The sequence below is a fragment of the Vigna angularis genome, chromosome 2 (genome assembly GCF_016808095.1).
Source record: "Vigna angularis cultivar LongXiaoDou No.4 chromosome 2, ASM1680809v1, whole genome shotgun sequence".
Classification (NCBI taxonomy): domain Eukaryota; kingdom Viridiplantae; phylum Streptophyta; class Magnoliopsida; order Fabales; family Fabaceae; genus Vigna; species Vigna angularis.
The window spans coordinates 41756619-41778392 of record NC_068971.1 but is presented as its reverse complement, the minus strand read 5'-3'; the positions used below and the strand labels follow the sequence as shown (position 1 = coordinate 41778392).

Genomic DNA, 21774 nt, shown 5'->3' with positions numbered 1-21774 from the left:
AATATCTAATTAAGATATTGATAAAAATAAAAATACTTTGAAAATGTGAGTGAATTTTGTGAGTGATAAGAAAAAACTAAACAATTAAAAGAGAATAAAAAAGAGTGTGTATGAGAATTGTGACAAGAAAAAGATATGTATAGGTATTGGGATAAGAACTTGACCGATATATACATACACATCTATATTCTCATACTCAATTAAAAAAATTAAAATTTTTACATATACTTGTATCTAAACAATGCAGAAATTTTTGTAAAAATATTTATGGCTCGCCTAGTACAACATCTTATCCAGTGGTTTGCAGGTCAACCTACATAAATATTGCTTTTTTTTTTTTTAATTTTGTTGTTTTGAAAACAAGCCTAATGCATTACGTCCGAAGAATTAAAAGCGTAGTTTAAACAATCAATAAAATATTGGTTCAAAATAAAATAACAATTATGGATTTTGAAATGAAAAAAAAAATTGTACATAAATGGTTATGTTCACGCATTATTAATCATAATGGTTATCTTCAAACATTTATTTGAATGTTTAACCTTTACACTTGTATACTAATGATTACTAACCACCTTATTGCATCATGAAGTATTTGTTTTTCCATTTAATATTTAAAACATATAAGTTTTTTTACAATTTAAATTTATGTAAGTCGATCTGTCTCAACCCATAGTTAGTCTACACGAATTGTAGGTCATACGAGACAAACTAAAATGGACTCAAACTTAGGCCATTGTATTTTTTCTTGCAAACCTTCTAATTGGCCTACACGATCAACCTCACATTATCCTACCATATATATATATATATAAGAGAAAATAGTATTTATGATTGACAAGACAAATACAAAATCAACTCAAATCACTTTATATCACCTCAAAATTAATCCCTTTTGTTTTTATTAATTTTTCATATGAAGGTATTTTTTTCATTCCAATACTTTTAAAAAACTTCACTCCAATATGCATATTTATTACTGTACCAAATTAGTGCGCAACAAAACAAAGGGCAGTCCACACATACAATCCTATTTCTACAAAATGATATTAAAAAAAAGGGAAAGAAGAAGATCTTGTTGGTGGTGTTGGTGGCCTGCTAGATTTCCGTAAACTCGATCGACGGCGAAGAGCAACAATGACGAGATCCTAGGTTCCAGTGGTGGTGGGTTGCGAAGGAGAAGATGAATTTTTTTTTTATTTCTTGATCTTTAACAAAAATTGAATATATGTAACACTAAATACGAGATTTGGATTGAAATTTTTTTCTCATTTTATTTATCGATTAAAAATTCGTGAGTAAATAAAATATATATTATTGATGAATTTATTGATAAAATATTTATGGGTAAATAAAATTTTTATTACCGAGAAATTTACTTAATAAAATTTTTTTTATAATAAATATGTTAGTAAAATTTATCGATAATTTCGTAAATTTTTATACTGATATGATTTTTTTTATATATTTATAAGTTTTTATTTTCGATGAAAAAAACTTTCTTTAATATTATACTATTTACACTTTTATACTATTTACACTTCAATCTAAAACCATTTATTATTATGGAATCTAAAACAAAAGTTTTTATATTGTAAAAAAAGATGCCTATGATTCATGGTCTTATTTAAGATCCGGGGGTTATAATCATGTTAACATACTCCAATGCAAAGGGTCTTATAAGATCCAAGTATAAACTTATAATCCCTAAGTATGAAGATGTCCTAACTTCGTCTTCAACAAACACACATTTTTAGAATACCCAAATAACGCATTCATTTTTCATCGTTTTTATTATTATGAAAGAAAACTTGTTGACACTTTCCCAATCCTCTAACATTAAAAGACATTATCTTCATTATCTCTTGGTCGTCCCCTATATGTTTCTCTTCTGGTAATTCTTTCCAATTCCTCCATATTCGTCTTTTTCTATTTTTTTTTTATAATTTTTTCTTTCTCACCCCTTAAGTTTGTCCCTAATTTTGTTTTTCCAGTTTTTGTATTTGTTTTCTCAAAAACATTACTATTTTTTTTTACATAATGTTGCTTGTTGAGTGAACAAAACACTAAAATTTTTAGTAGCAACAAGGGAAATTGCTACCTTTGAAACTTTTAGTAGCACTGAACAGAATAAATCTGTTCACATAAATCAAAATCAACATAATATAAAATTTTCAAAATATAATAAAATATAAATAATTTCTCTATCTTATTTTTAAGGTTTATTTTCAAAAAGTAACGTCAACAATCATAAATATAAAGTTATTATTTAACATTTGGTTAACAAAAATTATTTTTTATACAAAGTTATTGACGATATATATATATATATATAAATTTCTATATTTAAATTCAGAAACAATATTAATTTCAAGAAACTGTTAACAGGTATTCTAAAGATACCTGTTAAGAAATAAAAAAAAGTGATTTTATTAGAATACAAACAAAATAGGTTTTTCTATACTTTTTCATATAATTTTACATATATATTGTTTAATTTCTTGAAGAACGTCCTTCTTATTAAGAAATCCTTTAGTTTATGACGGGATGATGAAAATATTTATTTATTACGGGCAAAAATAGGATATAAGACAATGACAAGAACAACGATAAGAAAACCAAAGACATTTTGGCGAGTGTGATGGGTTTTTCTACCAAATTGCCCCGTCGTATTAACATTTTCTTCTTGGATGTTTGTCAACACAGTTTACTTTGCTTCTCCCTGTTACTTGTTTGTAATGTATGATTAATTCATTAATTAAGAATTCCGACGATAAACTTCTCTATTTTGTTCTTTATTAGATATACGTGTATTTGTACTGTATTTTTGACCTCACGTGTCTACATTTTTATGTCATTCAAGCAAACAAATACTATCTAACACACTTGTTTTCGTGTCTCTTCTATACCAATGACAAGTGATGAAGTTTCACTAGTCATGAATGCTGTCTAATCCAGTCAATTTAATTAATATAAATCGCACAACTTCATATACTTTTAATAATCTACATATCACCCATACTTTAATTAGTACCTGCTTATAAAATTATAATACTATTTTGTTTACTCCAAGATGTTATATATTAAACTCTTTATAAAGTTAACAGGTCTAGATTAATTTGTAATGCAACCTTATTATCATGCTTTCATACATACTTGTCAAAAAAGTGTATCAAATAAAAGACTTTCTTATTGAGAGGAGAAAAGGTATATAATAGTCAACGGTTTAAACCCTTTAGTTGTCTCTATTTATGTGGGTTTTTTCCATTTTGATCCCCTTCTTATTAGAATCTCCAATTAAGTCCTTAAAAGTGCTAATTTGAATCAATGGAGTCTCTGCCGTTAAATTTATTTAATGGGTTAAGTTTGTGGCGTGGTTAATTTTTGCCACATCACTCATACTACATCAGAGTCATCTTTTCCAACAGCACAAACCTAATTTCCCTAGTGTTGTCGCCGTAAAGCCGCTGCGAAGCTTTCAGTCTCGCCGTCACCACCTTGCTACGCCGCAACCGTGAAGCCATCGTGAGAACGCCAGTAGCACCTTCGCTGCACCGCCACCTTCTTCACGCATCCATTATCTCGCCGCGCCTCAATGTTGAAGGAGTTTAGTGGTCAACGACAAGAGTTAAATCCAAAGACAAAGGCAAAGTTAGATCCAAAGACAAAATAATAATCTTTGTTTTCTACCCTCACACCTCTTTACTTTCTTCCTCTTCTCATCTCTGTTCGTATCCGTACTTTTCAGTTCAGAGCCAGACTCAAGGAGTTCAAAGACCTCAACTTTGGATTTGATTTGCAAAATCTGATGTATGCCCTTTATTGCTTTTCAAGATTTTCTGGTCTTTCTAGTCCCAAAAACTACCACAAGGACCACCACCACAACAACAAAATGAATATTCTTATGGTGGTTCTCATCATCAACAATCCAACAACAAAATCAATATTCATTCTTATCATTTCTCAGTCACTGCAACACTGAAACTGACATCTTTACCTTCTACCTTAATGCCCTTCAACTCCAAGGTATCATTTTTCGTTCACCTTTGGTTCCAATTTTTCAATCGATTCACGTTAAAGAGTGTATCTTTTTTAAAAAAATTAGCATTAGTTAGAGAAAATTAAAACAAAGAAGGATAATAGGTATGGTAGGAGATTTGGAACCAATGTGAGTGGATTAAAATACATATTAGAAGAAAAAAGTTAATTGTTTTTGTTGAGAATGTCTTGAAGAAGAACAGTTATGTGCGCTTTGATTTGAATGTTAAATGGGGTTGCTGGGTTTGTTTAGGATAGAGAATTTATGGGTGGATCAGTTTGATTTGAATGTTAAATTATTCTTCCAGTGCTTCTGACAATGCTTTTGGTGGCTCTTTTGATGTGGTGAACTCCATGACCTATGAGAATCATCTTCAATCTAAAATGGGTGCCAGGAATTGCTCCAATCTCTTCAGGCAAAAGAGCTCCCCTGCTGGATTTTTCTCCATTGAAAATGGTTTCTGCGGTTGGGGAAGATAATTTTTCTTCATTTACCAACATAAATATTAAATTATTACATTTTACCAAATTTTAGGTCTCACTATGACATGTTTCAACTCTCACCATGTCACGTCTTAGAAAATATGCACAAACTTAACCCTGTTAAGTAAATTTAACTGCAGGAGCTCAATTGAATCAAATTAACACTTTTAAGGACTTAATTGGAGATTCTAATAAGAAGGGAATCAAAATGAAAAACTCCACATAAATAGGGACAACTAAAGAGTTTAAACCTTAAAAGAAAAGTAGTGGTTATTTTAAGTAGTTATTAATACTTTTAATTTTAATCAATTCAAATTGGTTTAGATTGAATCAATTTAATTTCTTTCAGTTAACTAAATAGTAAAATGAAAATAAATAAAATAAATAATTTTAAACAGATTGAAACTCATCGATAAGTATTTCACGCACACGTTTCAAATATCTAACTAATTAAACAACATGAGTTCTTTTAAAAAATGATGTTGGGAATAACATTAGAGGAAGATGAGATAATAATGTTTATAATGGACAACATGCTTAAACTGTTGACCGTGTGTATTTAGTTTTTGTGTTTGTTTTCTCTAGCGACAACTATGTATATAAAAGTTCTTTGCTATGTTAAAGGAAGAAGAACAAGCTTAGAAGGCTAAATTAGTATGCAGAATCTCCTAATTAATAAAAGCATTTGTTCTTGTTCATTTAATTTTAGAGCTTCTCGTGGTATTTAATACTGATATCACCATAAACAATGTAAGACTTTTATATACTACTTTTATAGAATTTATTAACTTATTAATCGTGAGAAATGTTCTAATTGAAGTTAAGAAACAAGAGAGATTCGTACTCAATTTCATAAAAGGTGTACTTTGGCTAATTCTAAAATATTTTATTAAAAATTGAAATTTAAAATTAATTAATATTATAAAATTGGTTATGAAATGAGATTTTATAAGTTGACTTTAACACCGATATGTGATTGTTAATATTTTTTTATGTTATTAAATATATTTAGTATGAGATTAGACATTAATAATATGATAACAGTTTAATAGATAAAATCATAAATAAATAAAAAATTGTTACGATAAATTATAACGACTTTGATACATTAATAAAGTGGATTTGGATTTGAACGATGATTCTTCCAATGGATGGATGAAGTATTTCTTCATGGAAACATTCCAAAGCTTGAGTAATCAGGAATTTGAAAGAGCGCCACTGTAACAAAATGAAATAGCATACTTAAGCAAATATGTTATGTGTATCTATAGGCTTAGGTGCTGATTAGTACGAGACATCACATGTACCCATTCCTGTGATGTTATAACCTCTTTTTATAGTCACCGTATACAATTACCTTTGACATTGAGAATTATTCTAACTCGTATGGTATGCAAAAAAAATATCAGATAAACAACCAGAGTTATAATACAATAAAAAAAACAAATCTCTTACAGTTGGGTATTAAGAGAGGTGTAATAAAATTGATGAAAAGTGATAATTTTGCATAGAAAAAGTAGTGAAGAAATTAGAGTGTATAGGCGAAGAGGAGAAAAGAAAGGTTTGGAAAGAGGTTGATGGCAAAGGGAGAGGAAAAGTAAATGAGTGAATGAATGAATGAATGGAAGAGGAAAGTGACGTGCGCCGACTAGCTTACTTTAACCCATTCCTCATCTTTCACTAGAACTGCACTTTTGGCAGCTCCTATTGTACACCCAAATCTCCATTTTCTCTTCCCCCACTTTCATTATTCCTCATTCATACTTATGTGACATCATTGCATTGCACTACGTACACTTCCATCATTTCTTCTAACCCTTCCTTTTCTTTTTTCAAACTTCCCCAAACAACCATAATCAATCTCTTTAATCACTCTTTGCTACTACTCATTTTCACACCCCCAACACACACACACACACAGAAAGCATACCATTCCCTTTTTCGGATCCTACTGACAGAAACTGTGCGTTTCTTTTTAGGGAAACCTCATCATGGTTTGTAAGCCACAAATCACATAGGGAACATGCAACATATCTCATGTTGGAAAACACACACACACACACCAAATCTACCACTTTGAATAAATTACACGAATTGAGTCACCAAAGCTACACAACACTATGCACCCAAATTCATCTCTCTGCGCTCTATATCTCCCACCTTCAGTTTGACAGTTTATCTGAAAAGGACATCAAATTCATATATAACAGGTTGAATGTCCCTCCTGAGTCTCCTGACATTTTTTCTGCTTCTCCCTTTTCATTCTACTCCTCTATTATTACGCTTACGTAATCTCATACATCTTTCTACTTTCTATTTTTTTGCTCTTCTGAATCATCACAAAGCTTTCAAAACCACCCACACCATTAAATACCTGCTTATCATATTAAAGACTAATCTTTTTTTATACCACATCCCTTTATTATTACATCTCTCTTTATATACACGCCTACAAATAAATACACAAGCTCTTTTTCTCCTTTTACTCGTAAAGGTCAGAGTATAGGAAAGTAATTAGTGTACGATTACTATTGTACCCAATATATTACTTTTATATGTTCGTATATCTACGCACAAGTATACACTAACATATATGCCCTATTAAAAATTATATTTTAAGACAAGATTATTGACTGCTTTTAAATAACTCATACTATATGTCAATATTTTAATTAATAAATGTTCAATAAACAAATCACTCGCTACGGTTTCCAAGACAATAAGGTACGGTTGAATAACTGCATTACATATATATATATATGTATGTATGTATAACCAAGATGTTCAGTTACTTTCTTGATTGTTTATTTTATATATATATCAATATTATTGCGAACAGTATAATTAAAACATGATGTTATTGAATGCTGTTTGACCATGGTTTCCAAGAAAGAACTCGACAGAAACCACCCTAAGATACATCAAGACTATAGGTGCGTGTATCTAAAAGAATGAATGTATAATTTAAATAATATCTATCTGAATGATCACGTGTTCGTCATCTATCTTGAGAGACTGAGGAAATTAGTTATAGTTTGTAGGAATTCATACTAAATATTTATATTCAGTCAAACTAAACAAACTCTACTCATTGACTGTCAGATCAGACGATCAAGGTGAAGATTTTTTGAAAGAGCAATGTCTTCCACTTGAGACATATACAACAGTCTGAAAGTTAAGAATCTCTATAAGCATGATCTTCTTTCTGATATGCAGTTGTGGCCTTCAATTTTTATCACTTGGCATGTATCAAACTAATTTTTTCCCAACCTTGGATCGATCATTCAAATGGGTAGAAAGAAACACTCCTCTTCTCCCTCTCCCCCACAAAAGAAAACAAACAAAATAGAACCATTGCAACCTTAAAAAAGGCAACCAAATTAGAAGATCTCAATTAAGAAATATAATATCCTTGAGATGCAGAATAGAAGAAAAAAACAGCTTATATGGGTTAAAAATATAACTAGTGCAGGAAGTTAAACAAATTAGAAGTTACAGACTCGCAGATCTGCCAATATTTGAAAATTTGCACCGAGCTACATAGCTAGCAATCAGTGCCCCAATCGTAGTTCCAAATCTAACTTCTCTGGTTGTTTAAGAAACCCTATTCCCAACTCCAGCTTGATGCTATGTTCACTACTCTTACAAACCTTGCATTCCTCTCCTATTGCACAACCCTGTACTTCTTCAACTCCCAAACCAATCTCTTTGTTCTTACAAACCTTAATTTCCTCACTTTCCTGAGGAACCGAAAGAGTAAGAAACTGGGAAGATGCGAGTGTTTGTTTCTTGTCTCCATTGAGAGAAACCGGAGGGGTCAGTGAAAACGACACAGTCAAAGAAGGGCTATAAAGTGGAGAACAATGAGCACAATTGAAAAGGTTAGTGTTAGATAGACAGGAAGATGGAGAGGAGGGTGAAAGATGAGTGGGGTTTGGCATAATGCTAGGGTTAGGTTTAGGACACTCAGAAACCCATGATGATGAGGGTAAGGAAGATCTCAACCTTGCCCTATCCCTTCTGTGAACATTCATGTGGCCACCCAAGGCTTGAGCAGACTTGAACTCTCTCTTGCAAAAGCTACAAGCATAGTTTCTAGCAGGCCATGAACTTCCCCATGAATGCTCCTCAAAGCCAAACCTATCCCCTTTATCCGTGTTTCTGGTCAGATAGTTTCCTTCCATGGAATTCTTTGTAATTGTTCTGTCAAAAATGTCACCTGTAAAAAGAAAGAAACATGAAACATGGTATTAAAAAAATAGACTTTGTTATATGGATCTAGCTAGTTCTTACTTGTTAGGAGTTCAAAGGTGGTGAGTAGAGAGATCCATAAATATGTTGATGTTGAAGCTGAGGTTCATATATACTCTGAGGCAGAAAGTGACGATCTCTCTCAGCAGGCGTACTTCATCTGGCACCGTCTGCAGGTACTGTATTTGGATATTTCTCTGCTAAGTATAATGGAGAAGCTGTGTGAAACTGGTATTCCCTTTTGCCTTAACCTGGAAAGCTCTCGCAAATAATGCTTATACTATATTACACTCTATCTAGTGCCTTTCACCAGAATTTGACTTAAGAAAAACATATACTACTCAATGATCCTATACCATCTACCTACTTTACTACTTTATTCTTTCCCCTTCATCTGTTAACAAAATTTTAAATTCCTAATAAAAGGGGAAAATGACTATTCAAGAATCTTTTTCTGGTTACTACCAATGGCTATGCCCATATGATTATTTTAAAAATAATATATTAAAAAATTACAATTTTTAAAAACATAATAAATATATAATTACTATTATATGAATATAAATTCAAAATCAAATGTATTATAAACTTTAAAAAAACTATAAATCAATGTCAGAAAAAATATATTACATTTTTATAGATTAGATAGTTAGATGGAAAGTATCAATAAAGTATGTGTCAAACACATTAGAAATACAAACTGAAATATCCTTTCTTCATAGGGTAATGGAGTTATTCTATGATATACTACAGCCACATTTTGTCAAAGATATGTATCACAAATAGATCATCAATTAATTTCTAGGTTAAATATTTAATTTAGTCTTTTTTATTTTATTTGTAAGTCACCGCATAGAAGCTCTGAAGAGAGATTTGGTCTATAGTGTTAAGACCTTTGAAATTTCTTTAAGATTTTATTTTTGAAATATGTTTCAAAATATTGAAGAAAAAAATATATATATTACACCTTAACCTTAACTACAAAACTATGTAAAATTGTTGATTAGTAAAAAAATAGTAATCATCACATATAAAGATAAAGACTAATATGTATATAGTTGACCGATATTTAACCTAAAATTAATAATGTATAAAATAGCATACATAGTAATCATATTAATTTAATATGGACACACTTACTTTCTCAACTTACATTTATTTGATTACTTAATTAAAGTGTCAAATCACTATATTTCTAATCACACACTAACCTCGTGAAACTTGATTTAACAATACATACTTCAAACAATGGGACAAAGACCCTTCCCTCGATTACTCACTATAAAATAAAATATTAGGATTGAAAATCGCCTATTTTAATTCATATATATTATTTTAATTCTTATACATTTTTTTAATTTCTTCGTTTACGAAGATTAAACAGTTACAAATAACATGTTTAAATATTAAAAAAATAGTATAAGAGTTAAAAGAACAAGTTTGTTCAACTATAAAAGTCAATAAAAGTTTAAGATAATATAATTTTTAAATAAAGTTATGAAAGACATTAAAAATTTTGACATTTAAATTATATTGACATTCTAAGTATTAGACATGTCAATTTGGCCCCCTTTACATGGTTTGACCCTAACCTATGTGGGTTGCGACCAGAAAAATCCACAGGACCAAAAAGTTCCTCGTAGAAAAAACCCACGGGACTAAAATATCTTCAAAAGCCCTGTGGGTCAGAACCAACCCATGGGCCTCTTTTTTTAGAAAAAAATTTCATTTTGAATACAAAAATATAATTAACTCCTAATTTTACAAAAATAGTTACTAAATTGAAATTTTTATAGGGGAGAGTTCTATAATGAAGAAGCAAAAGCAAAATGACAATATTTATTGCGTTAAATTCTCTAAGTATATAATTAAAGGATCATTTTATAAATTTGAAATTTAAATATTTAATTTCGCTTTTTTTAGGTTATAAGTCAGAAATTAACTTTCTATCTAAAATTATCCTAATTGAAATTTAAGAGAAGATTTTATCTAATTAATTTAAAAAAAATGAGGCTTCTTTATTTTTTTAGAAAGCTATTGAAAAATAAATTAAATATAAATGATTTTCTTTTTCATTTTATACTCAACAAATCATGCTCATAACATAAATAATAAATAAAAAGAGAAAACTCATAAATAAACCTTGTGCATGCTGCAGTTGTATTCGCCCATAGGATTCAATCTCGTCATACTGCTCACTCAAAATGTTTACATTTTAAATGTCATAAACATGAACATATATTTATGTTATGTGTTCTAATTGAAAGTTAAAAATAAATTATTTAATGTGTTAGTTAAAGAATTGAAACACTAACATTTGTTATTCTTTAGTACTTTTTGGTCTATTTAAACTTTTCATTTTTTTTATAAATTTTTAAGAAATTAACTTTCTTTTTATAATATATCTTATGGTGATTTAGAGAAAAGATTATGAGAGAGAAAAAAACAAAATAAAACATAAGTTTAATTTACACATAAAATATTAATACTATTCAAAAAAATTAGATAATAAATTTTTGAATTATTTTTAATTTTAAATAGTTAAAAACAGATTGAGTGATATTTTAGAAGTCGAGGAAACAAAACAGTGATTCTTTTTAAGAACTGTAAAAAGAGTGCAAATAGTAAATCAATTTAATCTGTTATTATCTCTTTTTGGGGTTATTTTGATATTATTAATTATATATAATTTTTTAATAATTGGTGTCTGCAATATAAGACATAATTGTATTAAAATTGACAACAAAATAAATTTTTTTTATAATATTTTAGGAAAATAAATTTGTAATACTATTTAGTTGTATAAAATTAAGTGTGTGGTTTGCAATTGTGTTTTAATTATTTGAAAAAGTGGTTATTTTGAATATTAAATATTCTATTAAACTATAATTAATTAGTTTATTTAATAATTTGAAATGAAAAATCAATTACATAAATATAAAATTTAATACTTTTAATAGTTACTATGAAAATATTGAAGTTTAGTTTTAAAAAAAAATTTAGTGGGACTAAACCCACCTTAACCCCCTTGAGAGGGAGCTTTGGGGGTTGAGGCTTTTTTTTGGTCTCCATTTGAGGAACTTTTTAAGAGTAGGCTTTTTCAAGAATGGGTTAGGACTAATCTCGGAGTGATGGATCAAATTGACAGCCCTACTAAGTATCATCAATCATTTCTAATCACCTTAACATATATAAATCATCAATCATTTATAATCACCTTAACATATATAATACAGTCTAATATTGAATCAATTGTTTTATTTATATAACTTTTAAATAACAGTATCATATATTATATTAACTGAGGATTAAGTCAATATATATCATTAATATACATATTAAATAGCCTTGTGATGTTTTAGAACTCTTATCTATCAATATTGATAACCTTTCTTGTAAAATCCCAGCTATCCCGAATCAGTAATGGAAAAGTGTATTGAATAATAAAATGCGAAAAACAATAGTAATCCTTTAATTATAGGTTATAACTTGCAAGAGTATATACGAAAAAGAAATATAACTAATAAGACGAAGGAGAAACAAAAACAAGTGCACACAATATTATTGAAAAAAAAAATATGTTTCTGGTGCACACTATATTAATTGAGTAATTGGAAAACGGAGACAGAAAAAATAGACTAAAAACATTTTTTTTCTTTTAATTTTTTGAGAATCTGTGAAGCTTGATTGGTGATCATGATTTCCAATAAATATCCTATTGTCAGTTATTCAAATATAAAAAATGCTAGAATAGATGAATATACTACATTTTGACGATATTATTGTATGTAAATATAAGTATTTAACGATAACAAATAAATTCAAGTGATGTAATGTTGTTGTGAAGTTTGTTTCTAGTCCACATAATTCATAAACACATCAAATATGGACAATCTTAATTTTATATGCTCGCAGCCAATATTTTCAATATTTGGACAACATATTAAATGTACTCTTATTTAGCAAAATAAGTCTTGCGACTCAGTTACAAAACAGTCTAGTCCAACGAGAAGATTCTGTGGCTCAATGAGAATACATTTGTTGGAGAAGGTTTTAAAGTGTTAAGAGTGGAAGAAAATGAGAGTTTTTGGATATAGAAACACAACTGAAGCGCAAGGAGAGTTGCCTAGCACCCAAAGGAGGGTGGGAGAACTTCCTAGCACCTCAAACAATTTTTAATAGCCTCTCTCTATCTCCTTAAGTCCATAGCGAAGTGCGGAAGGAAGAGGATCCCCAAAACCTTGTGAGAAACATGTTTAAATAACTCATTTTGACATGTTAGCGTCGTCATCGCTTATCACCATATGAGTATTGTTGAGCGTCATCAATTAAAACATATAAGGAATTCTTTGTCAAACCACCACTTAGTTATATCCTAATGGCGCTCAGCCCTTCTATTCCATCACTCAATTCTACTATGGTTGCGTTCAACCCTACTTTTCTACTGTATTGTATAAGGCTAAAGGCCTACTAACCTTTCCAAGTAACACCTATAGCCTTAACATAATAGGGTACCTGATATTAGGAACCAAATATTTCAATCTGGATGTCGAATATTAGTGTCTCTTAACTAGAAGCATGGATGGATAGCCAAAGAATTAAAGCTCGTGATTAGGTCTTGACAAGTAACTAGACTATTGGAATAAAGAGAAAAACACAAGAATAATATACATGCTTATAGTTACGGATCATGACTCTTTATATAACCCTTGTCAGTTACTTTTTCTTATGTTTCAATATTTTAATTTGGTTATCAAACAAATTAAAATATTACTTATTAAAATATTACTTATAATCTTTAGATAGTAAACCTTTCATGACATATACACCATTATCCATAATTTAGTTAATTAAATTATTTTAATAAATTGGTCAATAAAATATAATGATTCTAATATATTTAATAATTTGTTATATATATATATATATATATATATATATATATATATATATATATATATATATAATACAAGTTACCAAGTTAACACCTTGAATTTTATACGAACTTAAGAAAGTTTTGCATAGATTGAAATAAGGACCAAAATGTTAATACGAGAGGTAATGAGCTCCTTATTAAAAAGAGATTTACTAAAGGTAAAATGGATTTGAAGTCTAATAACCGTGTTTTGGTTATGGAAAGACATAATATTTTATCAACTAACCACTCTTTATGTCAAGAATTTAATAGTATGATGCAAAATAAATTTGAAATATCCATAATAACTTATGAAAACACAAACGTATTAACGAATCCCAACTACTAAAAATGAAATATGGAATAAGAAAGGAAAAAAACAAACACAATAAAACTCATTTTTTATTACCTTGATTCTCTCATACACAATCTAACACATTACAATGATTTAATTTAATACGTCCATAAAATATAAAATAAAATATTACAATAAATTAATTAATACAAAAATGTATTAATGTACCGATAACTATAAGTCTAATAAGAAATTTGATACACGTGTAATTTATTATTATAAATATAATTTTATATATTTACACATAATAAATAACAGCATACTTCCATCTTAAAAAAAAAAAACCTTAAACTAAGTTATGGATTAAATTTTGTAAAAGTCGTCCTTAGATTAGGAGTGCCAAAGAGAGAGTGTCTTGTCTTGCTAAAAAAGAAAGAAAAAAGAAAAAGTGTATTATCTATTTGCCCCTCAACATAGCCAAGTGACGAAATAGTAGAAACAGAGAAACTAGCACGGCAATGCAAACGCAGCGAGGGAGCGTTGACACACCACACCACAACACACACCCAAAGATCGAATCCCAATGAATTCCGTCTGTGATGACGGCGCCACCGTAATCCCTGGTCTCCCAAACGACGTCGCGGCGTGGATCCTCTCCAAGGTGCCATACTCGCACCACGCGAGACTGAAAAGCACTTGCAAATCATGGAAACTGCTTTTGTCTTCGAGATCGTTCCTGAACTCTTTGAATAAGAGGAACCATCTTCTCTGCATCTTCCCGCAGGACCCATCGATCGCGTCGCCGTTCCTCTTCGACCCAAACGCGCTCGCCTGGTGCCCTCTCCCTCCCATGCCCTGCAACCCCCACGTGTACGGCCTATGCAACTTCGCCGCGGTGCCTCTCGGGCCCCACCTTTACGTCCTCGGGGGCTCCCTCTTCGACACGCGCTCCTTCCCAATCGATCGCCCCTCGCCCTCCTCGGCCACCTTCCGCTTCAACTTCCACGACTTCTCCTGGGAGCCACGCGCCCCCATGCTCACGCCGCGGGGCAGTTTCGCCTGCGCCGTCGTCCAGGGGCGTATTCTTGTCGCCGGCGGGGGGTCGCGGCACACGATGTTTGGGGCTGCTGGGACTAGGATTCGGTCGGTTGAGCGGTACGAGGTGGGGAGGGACCGGTGGGTGGCGATGGATCCGCTGCCCGGGTTTCGGGCTGGGTGTGTGGGGTTTGTTGGCGGGGAGGGGAGGGAGTTCTGGGTGGTGGGAGGGTACGGCGCGTCGCGGACCATATCCGGGGTTTTTCCGGTGGATGAGTATTACAGGGATGCAGTGGTGATGGAAGTTGAGGGTGGGGGGTGGCGGGAGGTTGGGGATGTGTGGGGGGATGGGGAGAGAGTGAGGGTTGGGAAGATTGTGGTGGTGGATGCTGATGGATGTCCCACCCTTTTCATGCTTGATGGGAACGAGATTTTGAGGTACTTTTCAGCTTGTACTCATGAATTACATTTGAATTCTGTGGTTTTGATTGTTTTTGGTTTCGTGTTTCATTGAATGTGAACTGACTTGGTAGTGATGTGGTGTTGGGAAATGGGATTATGATTGTTTTTTTTTTTTAAACTTTCGGGATCAGTGATGGAATGTTTGTGAATAGATTGTTCTGTTTGTTACTATCGTTGAATGTTGGTCTGGTGTAAAGAAAGGCTGGTTGAGATACTATTGGGTGATCATTCTTTCTGCTATTTTGCATTATGGTTTTGCTCAGTGGAATTGGAACAAGTATGTTAACTGTTTAGGCTGTACCTTTTATGATGGCTTTGGAATAAACTTTTTTTCTAAGACAAAAAAGGTTTGATGAGGGGCGTAATCATCTTGGCTTGTGAGTCAAACTAGTTACTTATACATATTTCAAGTTTTATTTAAGACTAATGATTTTACTATTTGCCGGACAAGTTTGTGCTTGGAATTGGAGTCTTTTCTCTTTATTGTTAAGCTTGATCTGTCAATAATACGGTACTTGTTGATTTTCCTTTGAGAAATTGTTATGAGGCCCTTGTTTGGTGTCTGGTCGTCAAAATTACCCTCCATGTTGTAGAATCGTACGTTTACATGATGTGTCATATTCTGTGATTCTGTTCCCTGGTGAGGAAACGATCTTCTGGAATTGGAGATGAATCATGTTTTTACTTGTAATGTAATAGCTTACCGAATCTTCATTGCTTGCTATCCTCTATTTTCAACGAAAAGCATTTTCTGGGTTGGTCACAACAAAATATACCATTTTCAGCCCTCTAAAACTTACGCACCTAGACTTTAAACCATTCAGTTCAGTGTACTTAAACCAGATATCACTTTTTCCTTTCAAAATATCATATCCTGTGCTTGACTAGACTATGTTGTCATGTTACTTCTGCTAGGCAATGTACTGTTATTGAGACAGGTGATGATGCAACTTTGATCAGAGTTTTTGGGATGTGGGACTTCTACTAGGCTGAATTTTGTGGTTTTTTGCTTCTCCTGATTCTGGTTTGTGTGTTTTGTTGTACACATTCTTTGTTGGGTTTCCTCGTTTGCGTGGCTTGGACTTAACTGAGTGTTGGTTTTCCTGGTTGTAGATTTGGCCCTATGTCATTTCTTGTTGCCGTTTTGGTTTGTCTTTAGTAGTTAGAACCTAGTGGCATTTTTTTGATTGAAGGCTTATCTCTGGTAGGTTATACTCTTAGAGGCCTTTTCTGTCCTATTATAATGCTCACGCATCGCATGATCTTAAGATATCTGCAAGCAAAATAATTGAATGACCCTTGGGAAAAGTCAAATTTCAGATTTATTTTATTTGACATAGAGCCCAAACCCAACTCCTTGGGTACAATTGTACACTGTACTATAACTTTTTAGTTGCACTTGTTCTCTATAATTGTACATTCAGGCTGTTTTTTGCATTTTGAACATGCTAAAAAATATGTTTAGATAGTTTTTAAATCAGAATGTGTGTCTGCTTGTGTCTGGTTCAACTTGTGACTTACTAGAGACTAATTCCTCCACTGAGTCAATAATTGAGTCTAGTTTAATGACGCTGATTCCTTATTTGTGTAATTTTATAAGTATAATTTAATTTAAAACTTTTTTACATAGACATCCAATAAGAATTCACCTTTTTTAGTCATGATATTAAATAATAGGATGATGTGGTGGTAGGGTAAATTCCTTCCTATTAGATGTTTGTGTAAAACATTTTTTCACTAATAGTATGTGTATATTAAATTCTGAGATATGTAGGGAGCATATCAAGTGAAAATGACTTAATGAGGACCTTTTTAATCTTGCATTGATGGTTAATACTGGTTTTACTTCAATATAATCATGATCACCCAGGTATGTTGAATATAGTTGTTTTACTTGATATATACCCTATTATACTGTGATTGGGCGATTTTGTATGAATATTTTATAATTGTGATTTGTTAAAATATATATTTGTCCCTTTAACAATTGAAGTGTTTGAATGGTCATGACAGGGGTGTACTAGCATGATTATTAATTATGATCTTTTTCTTATATAAGTTTATGTGAATGATCTGAATATTGTATGTTAATATTCTGAATTTTGTGCGTTGATGATTTGAACATTGTAAATTTATGATTTGAATAATGCAATGTTGGTGATGTGATTATAGTATGCTCTGCATTCTTTAAAAGCTGGAGAAGTATAAATATATAAGGTTTAATCCTCGAGTTGGAGGACTAAAATATACTAGACAGGGGATGCTTAGTAAGATTTCGAGCTCAAATCTGGGAATAGGACAAAAAATATATTAAGAATTGTAATATACCTTTGGTACTCAAGATTGAAATATTATATTTTTGTTTTATATTGAATTTTAGTTTAATTTCCCTATACACTCCCTCACACCCTCACCTATGAGGGTATGACAGGTGATATAACTTTCATACTGCTGCTGCTTGGAATTTAGGCTTTGTAAACTATAAGAGAATTATGGTTTTGTGAAACAGAGTATGTGTTATTAGGGAATTTGTTTTTTTTGTCTGTTGCAGTAGCAGTGTTGAGAATATTTGCAGTTAAACGAATGCTGTTGAATGTAGTGTAAAATCTGTAGAACAAATTATAAATTATTGTGATGTTTGTGGAGCCGAAATCCCTATCTCTTGAAGTTTGGTGTGATTTGAAGGCATGGAACTTATAGGATAATAGAAATTAGTGGGTGATGAAAGATTGTTGATGGCTGAGGTTGTTTACATGTAAATGTGTTATTGACCGTTTCTGATGATGAATACACCTTGCAGATATGACATGTGTTGCAATCGTTGGGTATACGAGTGTCGTGTGCCAAGAAAAGCTCCTTACAATTCGTCATTTGGTTTTGTAGTATTAGCGGGGGAGCTGTATGTAGTGACACACTTATGTGTTGTTGATTTTTCAGAAACTCGAAGGTCAAGACAGCAAAAGAGGGCAGGAACAATGTTCATTCAAATCTATCACCCAAAAAATAAGACCTGGAGATCGCTAGTTTCCAAATCACCTTTCAATTATCCAATAGATATTAATAGTGCTGTTTTCAGCTCAATTTCTCTCTGAATTATCATGCATCCATCCTATTTGTATAGTATAAGGATCACTCATCACATCATTTCATCCACCTTACTTGTATATCTCTGTATTTATCATATCTTCATCAAGGCTATTATTGATTTTATATTTAGTTTATACCATCTAAATTTCAATTAAATTGCTTTTCTCATATAACTTACTTCAAACATGAGATAAGCTATTACAAGCACCCAAATTCGAGTTAAGCCAAGCTAATTTATCAGAAAACTTACATTAAAATTATTCAATAAAGGAACCTACAATATTAACATAATAAAAAATTGACCATATTTCATTGTACTATTTATTTTAACAATAACATTCAATGAGTTTAATACATACATTGTTATTGTAAGTTATTATATTATCCGTAAAGAAGAAATTATGTGTGGTTATTAAGATGATTATTATAAAAATTAACAAATAACTGCATAAAACTTGATGTCTATCGTTTTTTACGTTTTTTCTTTTTTAAAAAATTAAGAGCTATTGCGGTTGATGATTTAGGAGAATATACTTATTTCATATATTTGTTAATGTGCAATATAAATATGGTACAATATGGATACAGGAAGAAGAAAAAATCGCCCATGATATCTTAAAGACATGTGAAAAATGAATTTTAATAAATTTGCATATAAGTTAAACTTTAAAACCACATTTAATCTGAATATATTATTTTGACTTCTCAAATTATTGATCAAAATTTAGTATTGATTACATTATTATCATCTTACTATCAAAAGCGATGTGAAGTAATAATTTAAATATTAAAAGATGGTTTTCCTTTTTATTAATATTATTAAAAATGTTGATCACGACACCTATAATTATTGATATAAAAAAAGTTGAGTTCAGATCTCAAATATTTAATCTGAAACAAGAAAGTCAAAATTTTAATTACTTTATCTCTCTAAAGTCTACTTTGAACATAAATGAAAGATATGGGAAATAAATCGCGTTTATTTGAACTCTTTTTCCTAAGATTAAATTTGAAAATAAATAGTCTAATCCAAAAAGATAAATATCAAAGCATAATTAAATTTGATTACATGAAAATAACTTGTAATAAGTTCTTCCCACTTCTCAAGAAAAGTTCATTCATGATACTTAACTAGCATCTTCACATTTAAGAAGATTAATTATGAGTTATAATACAAAATCTGTGTAAGGGAAAATAATTTTTGAGAGAACATTTAATTTGTAATTATGAAAACAAAATACGTATGGAATATCTCAATAGAATTAAAAGATTTTTTTTTATCTATGCAGGAAATTTGATTAAGACCTTTTCTTAATCCTGTTGCTCTATTATTGACTTTAATGGTAGATTGTTCTGAAAATAACTCTGTTGCTACAAGGAAACATAACATTTCAACAACAATTAAAAAACCTGTTGAATTATTGGAAGTGAATATCATATTTAAAATTTAAAATAATTTTTTCTATTAGACTATCTGTCTACTTACTGGATTTTGATTTGTAAATTTAGTAGAAAATCAGACAAACACTTTCTTTGTTATACATTTTATATGATGCAAAGATTAATGAAGAAAATGAATCATATTCACTTATACATTATATTTTTTTTATCACGTAAACACAAATCGTAATTAAATATTTAAAATTATACTGCATTATATTATAATAAAATGAATAATTAAAATAAAATCTAAAATAATTAATAAAATAAACATTTTCTTGATATATATATTTTATATTACAAAAAAATAAAAAAAGATAAAAAATAAAAATAGTTAATTTAAGTTTTGATTATTTATTTTAATATATTTTTATTTTGAAATATATATTTTTGTCTATTAGAAATTTCTAGTAAGTTTTTATTCCAACTTAACAAAATATAACTAAATTTATATTTTGTAAAATTTATCTTTTCAAACTAAATTATTTTTAAAGTTGATTTTATAAATTATTTTCTAAATATATTAATATGCAACTAAAGTTATTATATTTTGTAATGAAATATACTTCAAATTTTCCTCTGAATTAAAATAATCTCACCTTCCTTACAATTTTTTCTTCGTTTAATTTATTTTTTGACTTTCGGCTTCGGTAAGTGTTGTGGCGCATTAACTAAACGTGATAATTTTCCACGCAGTGAACCTTTTAGGTGAACACACATCACACCATCTCATTAAATCCTTATACATTTTTTAGTTGTTAATTAGTTCGAAATCAAATATAGCATTGTGCTAAGGCTCACATAATCAAATTTCTTTAAATATTTTTATTTTCTCACTTTTGTCTTCTAAGTCTTTTTTTTTCTTTTTTTTTTCTCCTTACATTCAATTATGAGCAAAAGAATTTTAATTTGAGAGAAACGAAGAAGATGTACAAGTTCAACTGCTGCATAGAAATTCAACTGGTCATGGTTTTTCCTGTTTCGAGCAACGCAAAAAAGGAAAAACAAACAAAAAAAGAAAAATATATTTTTTTGACATTATTTTTACCAGCTGAGATTAAAAAAATACATAAAAATAAAATGTATGTAAAAATTTATTGAGTAACGTGCAAGTCTATTTATTGTCTACAAATATGATACCGTTCTAGAAGGAACTCTTTGACCGTATTCTTTCATTGTGACCCTCGTGCCAGCAAGGAAAATTGACGCCTAAGAGTGAAAACACACACCAAACAAGTTATGATAAATATTGCGTTGGATTTTGACTTACTTTTTCCATCTAAGTCTTACGTCTAATAAAAATAAAAATATTAATATATAATATAAAAAATATCCATAAAATTATTATTTTACAACTTTGAATTAAAAATCATGTAAATCTAGATTGGATTCCCCGTTATCTCTTCGAATATATATATATATATATATATATATATATATATATATATATGAATTAGCACATTCAAATGTCAAGATGAGATATGCCGTATAAATTTGAAATTTAGAGACCGAAACTCTTTCGTGTATAAAATTAAGGTAAATGGTCTAAGTTATATTAAGTCGTTCGAAGTTTGTCTTGAAGTTTAAGTATTAGGTCAAATTAATCATCCAAGACACTTCTATACTAAAATGTTGACAATTAAGTATTAATATTATAATAAATATAAGTCATATTTTTTTTTTATGTTCAACTTGTATTTGTATATTTCGAAGTAAATTTTTAATTAATATTAACTTAATCACAATCATTTACATTTAAGTTGATCAA

At 30.3% G+C, this 21774-nt stretch overlaps 2 protein-coding genes across 3 annotated transcripts; one reads left to right on the top strand and one right to left on the bottom strand.

The window, feature by feature from the left end:
* Nucleotides 1–7633: 7633 nt before the first annotated feature.
* On the bottom strand, nt 7634–9098 carry LOC108347963 (transcriptional regulator SUPERMAN). The gene is made up of 2 exons (XM_017587431.2): nt 8815–9098; nt 7634–8740 (listed from the first exon to the last, which is right to left on the bottom strand). Exon 2 carries the CDS (start codon nt 8703–8705, stop codon nt 8073–8075), a length of 633 nt encoding a protein of 210 aa, XP_017442920.1. The 5' UTR covers nt 8706–8740; nt 8815–9098; the 3' UTR covers nt 7634–8072.
* Nucleotides 9099–14405: 5307 nt separating this feature from the next.
* On the top strand, nt 14406–18695 carry LOC108347999 (F-box/kelch-repeat protein OR23). 2 transcript variants are annotated; one of them, XM_017587495.2, is made up of 2 exons: nt 14406–15455; nt 18417–18695. In XM_017587495.2, exons 1-2 carry the CDS (start codon nt 14566–14568, stop codon nt 18484–18486), a joined length of 960 nt encoding a protein of 319 aa, XP_017442984.1. In that variant the 5' UTR covers nt 14406–14565; the 3' UTR covers nt 18487–18695. The 2 variants fall into 2 exon arrangements, with proteins under 2 accessions (XP_017442984.1, XP_017442982.1); XM_017587493.2 differs by having other exon boundaries at nt 14407–15455; nt 18280–18695.
* Nucleotides 18696–21774: the final 3079 nt, after the last annotated feature.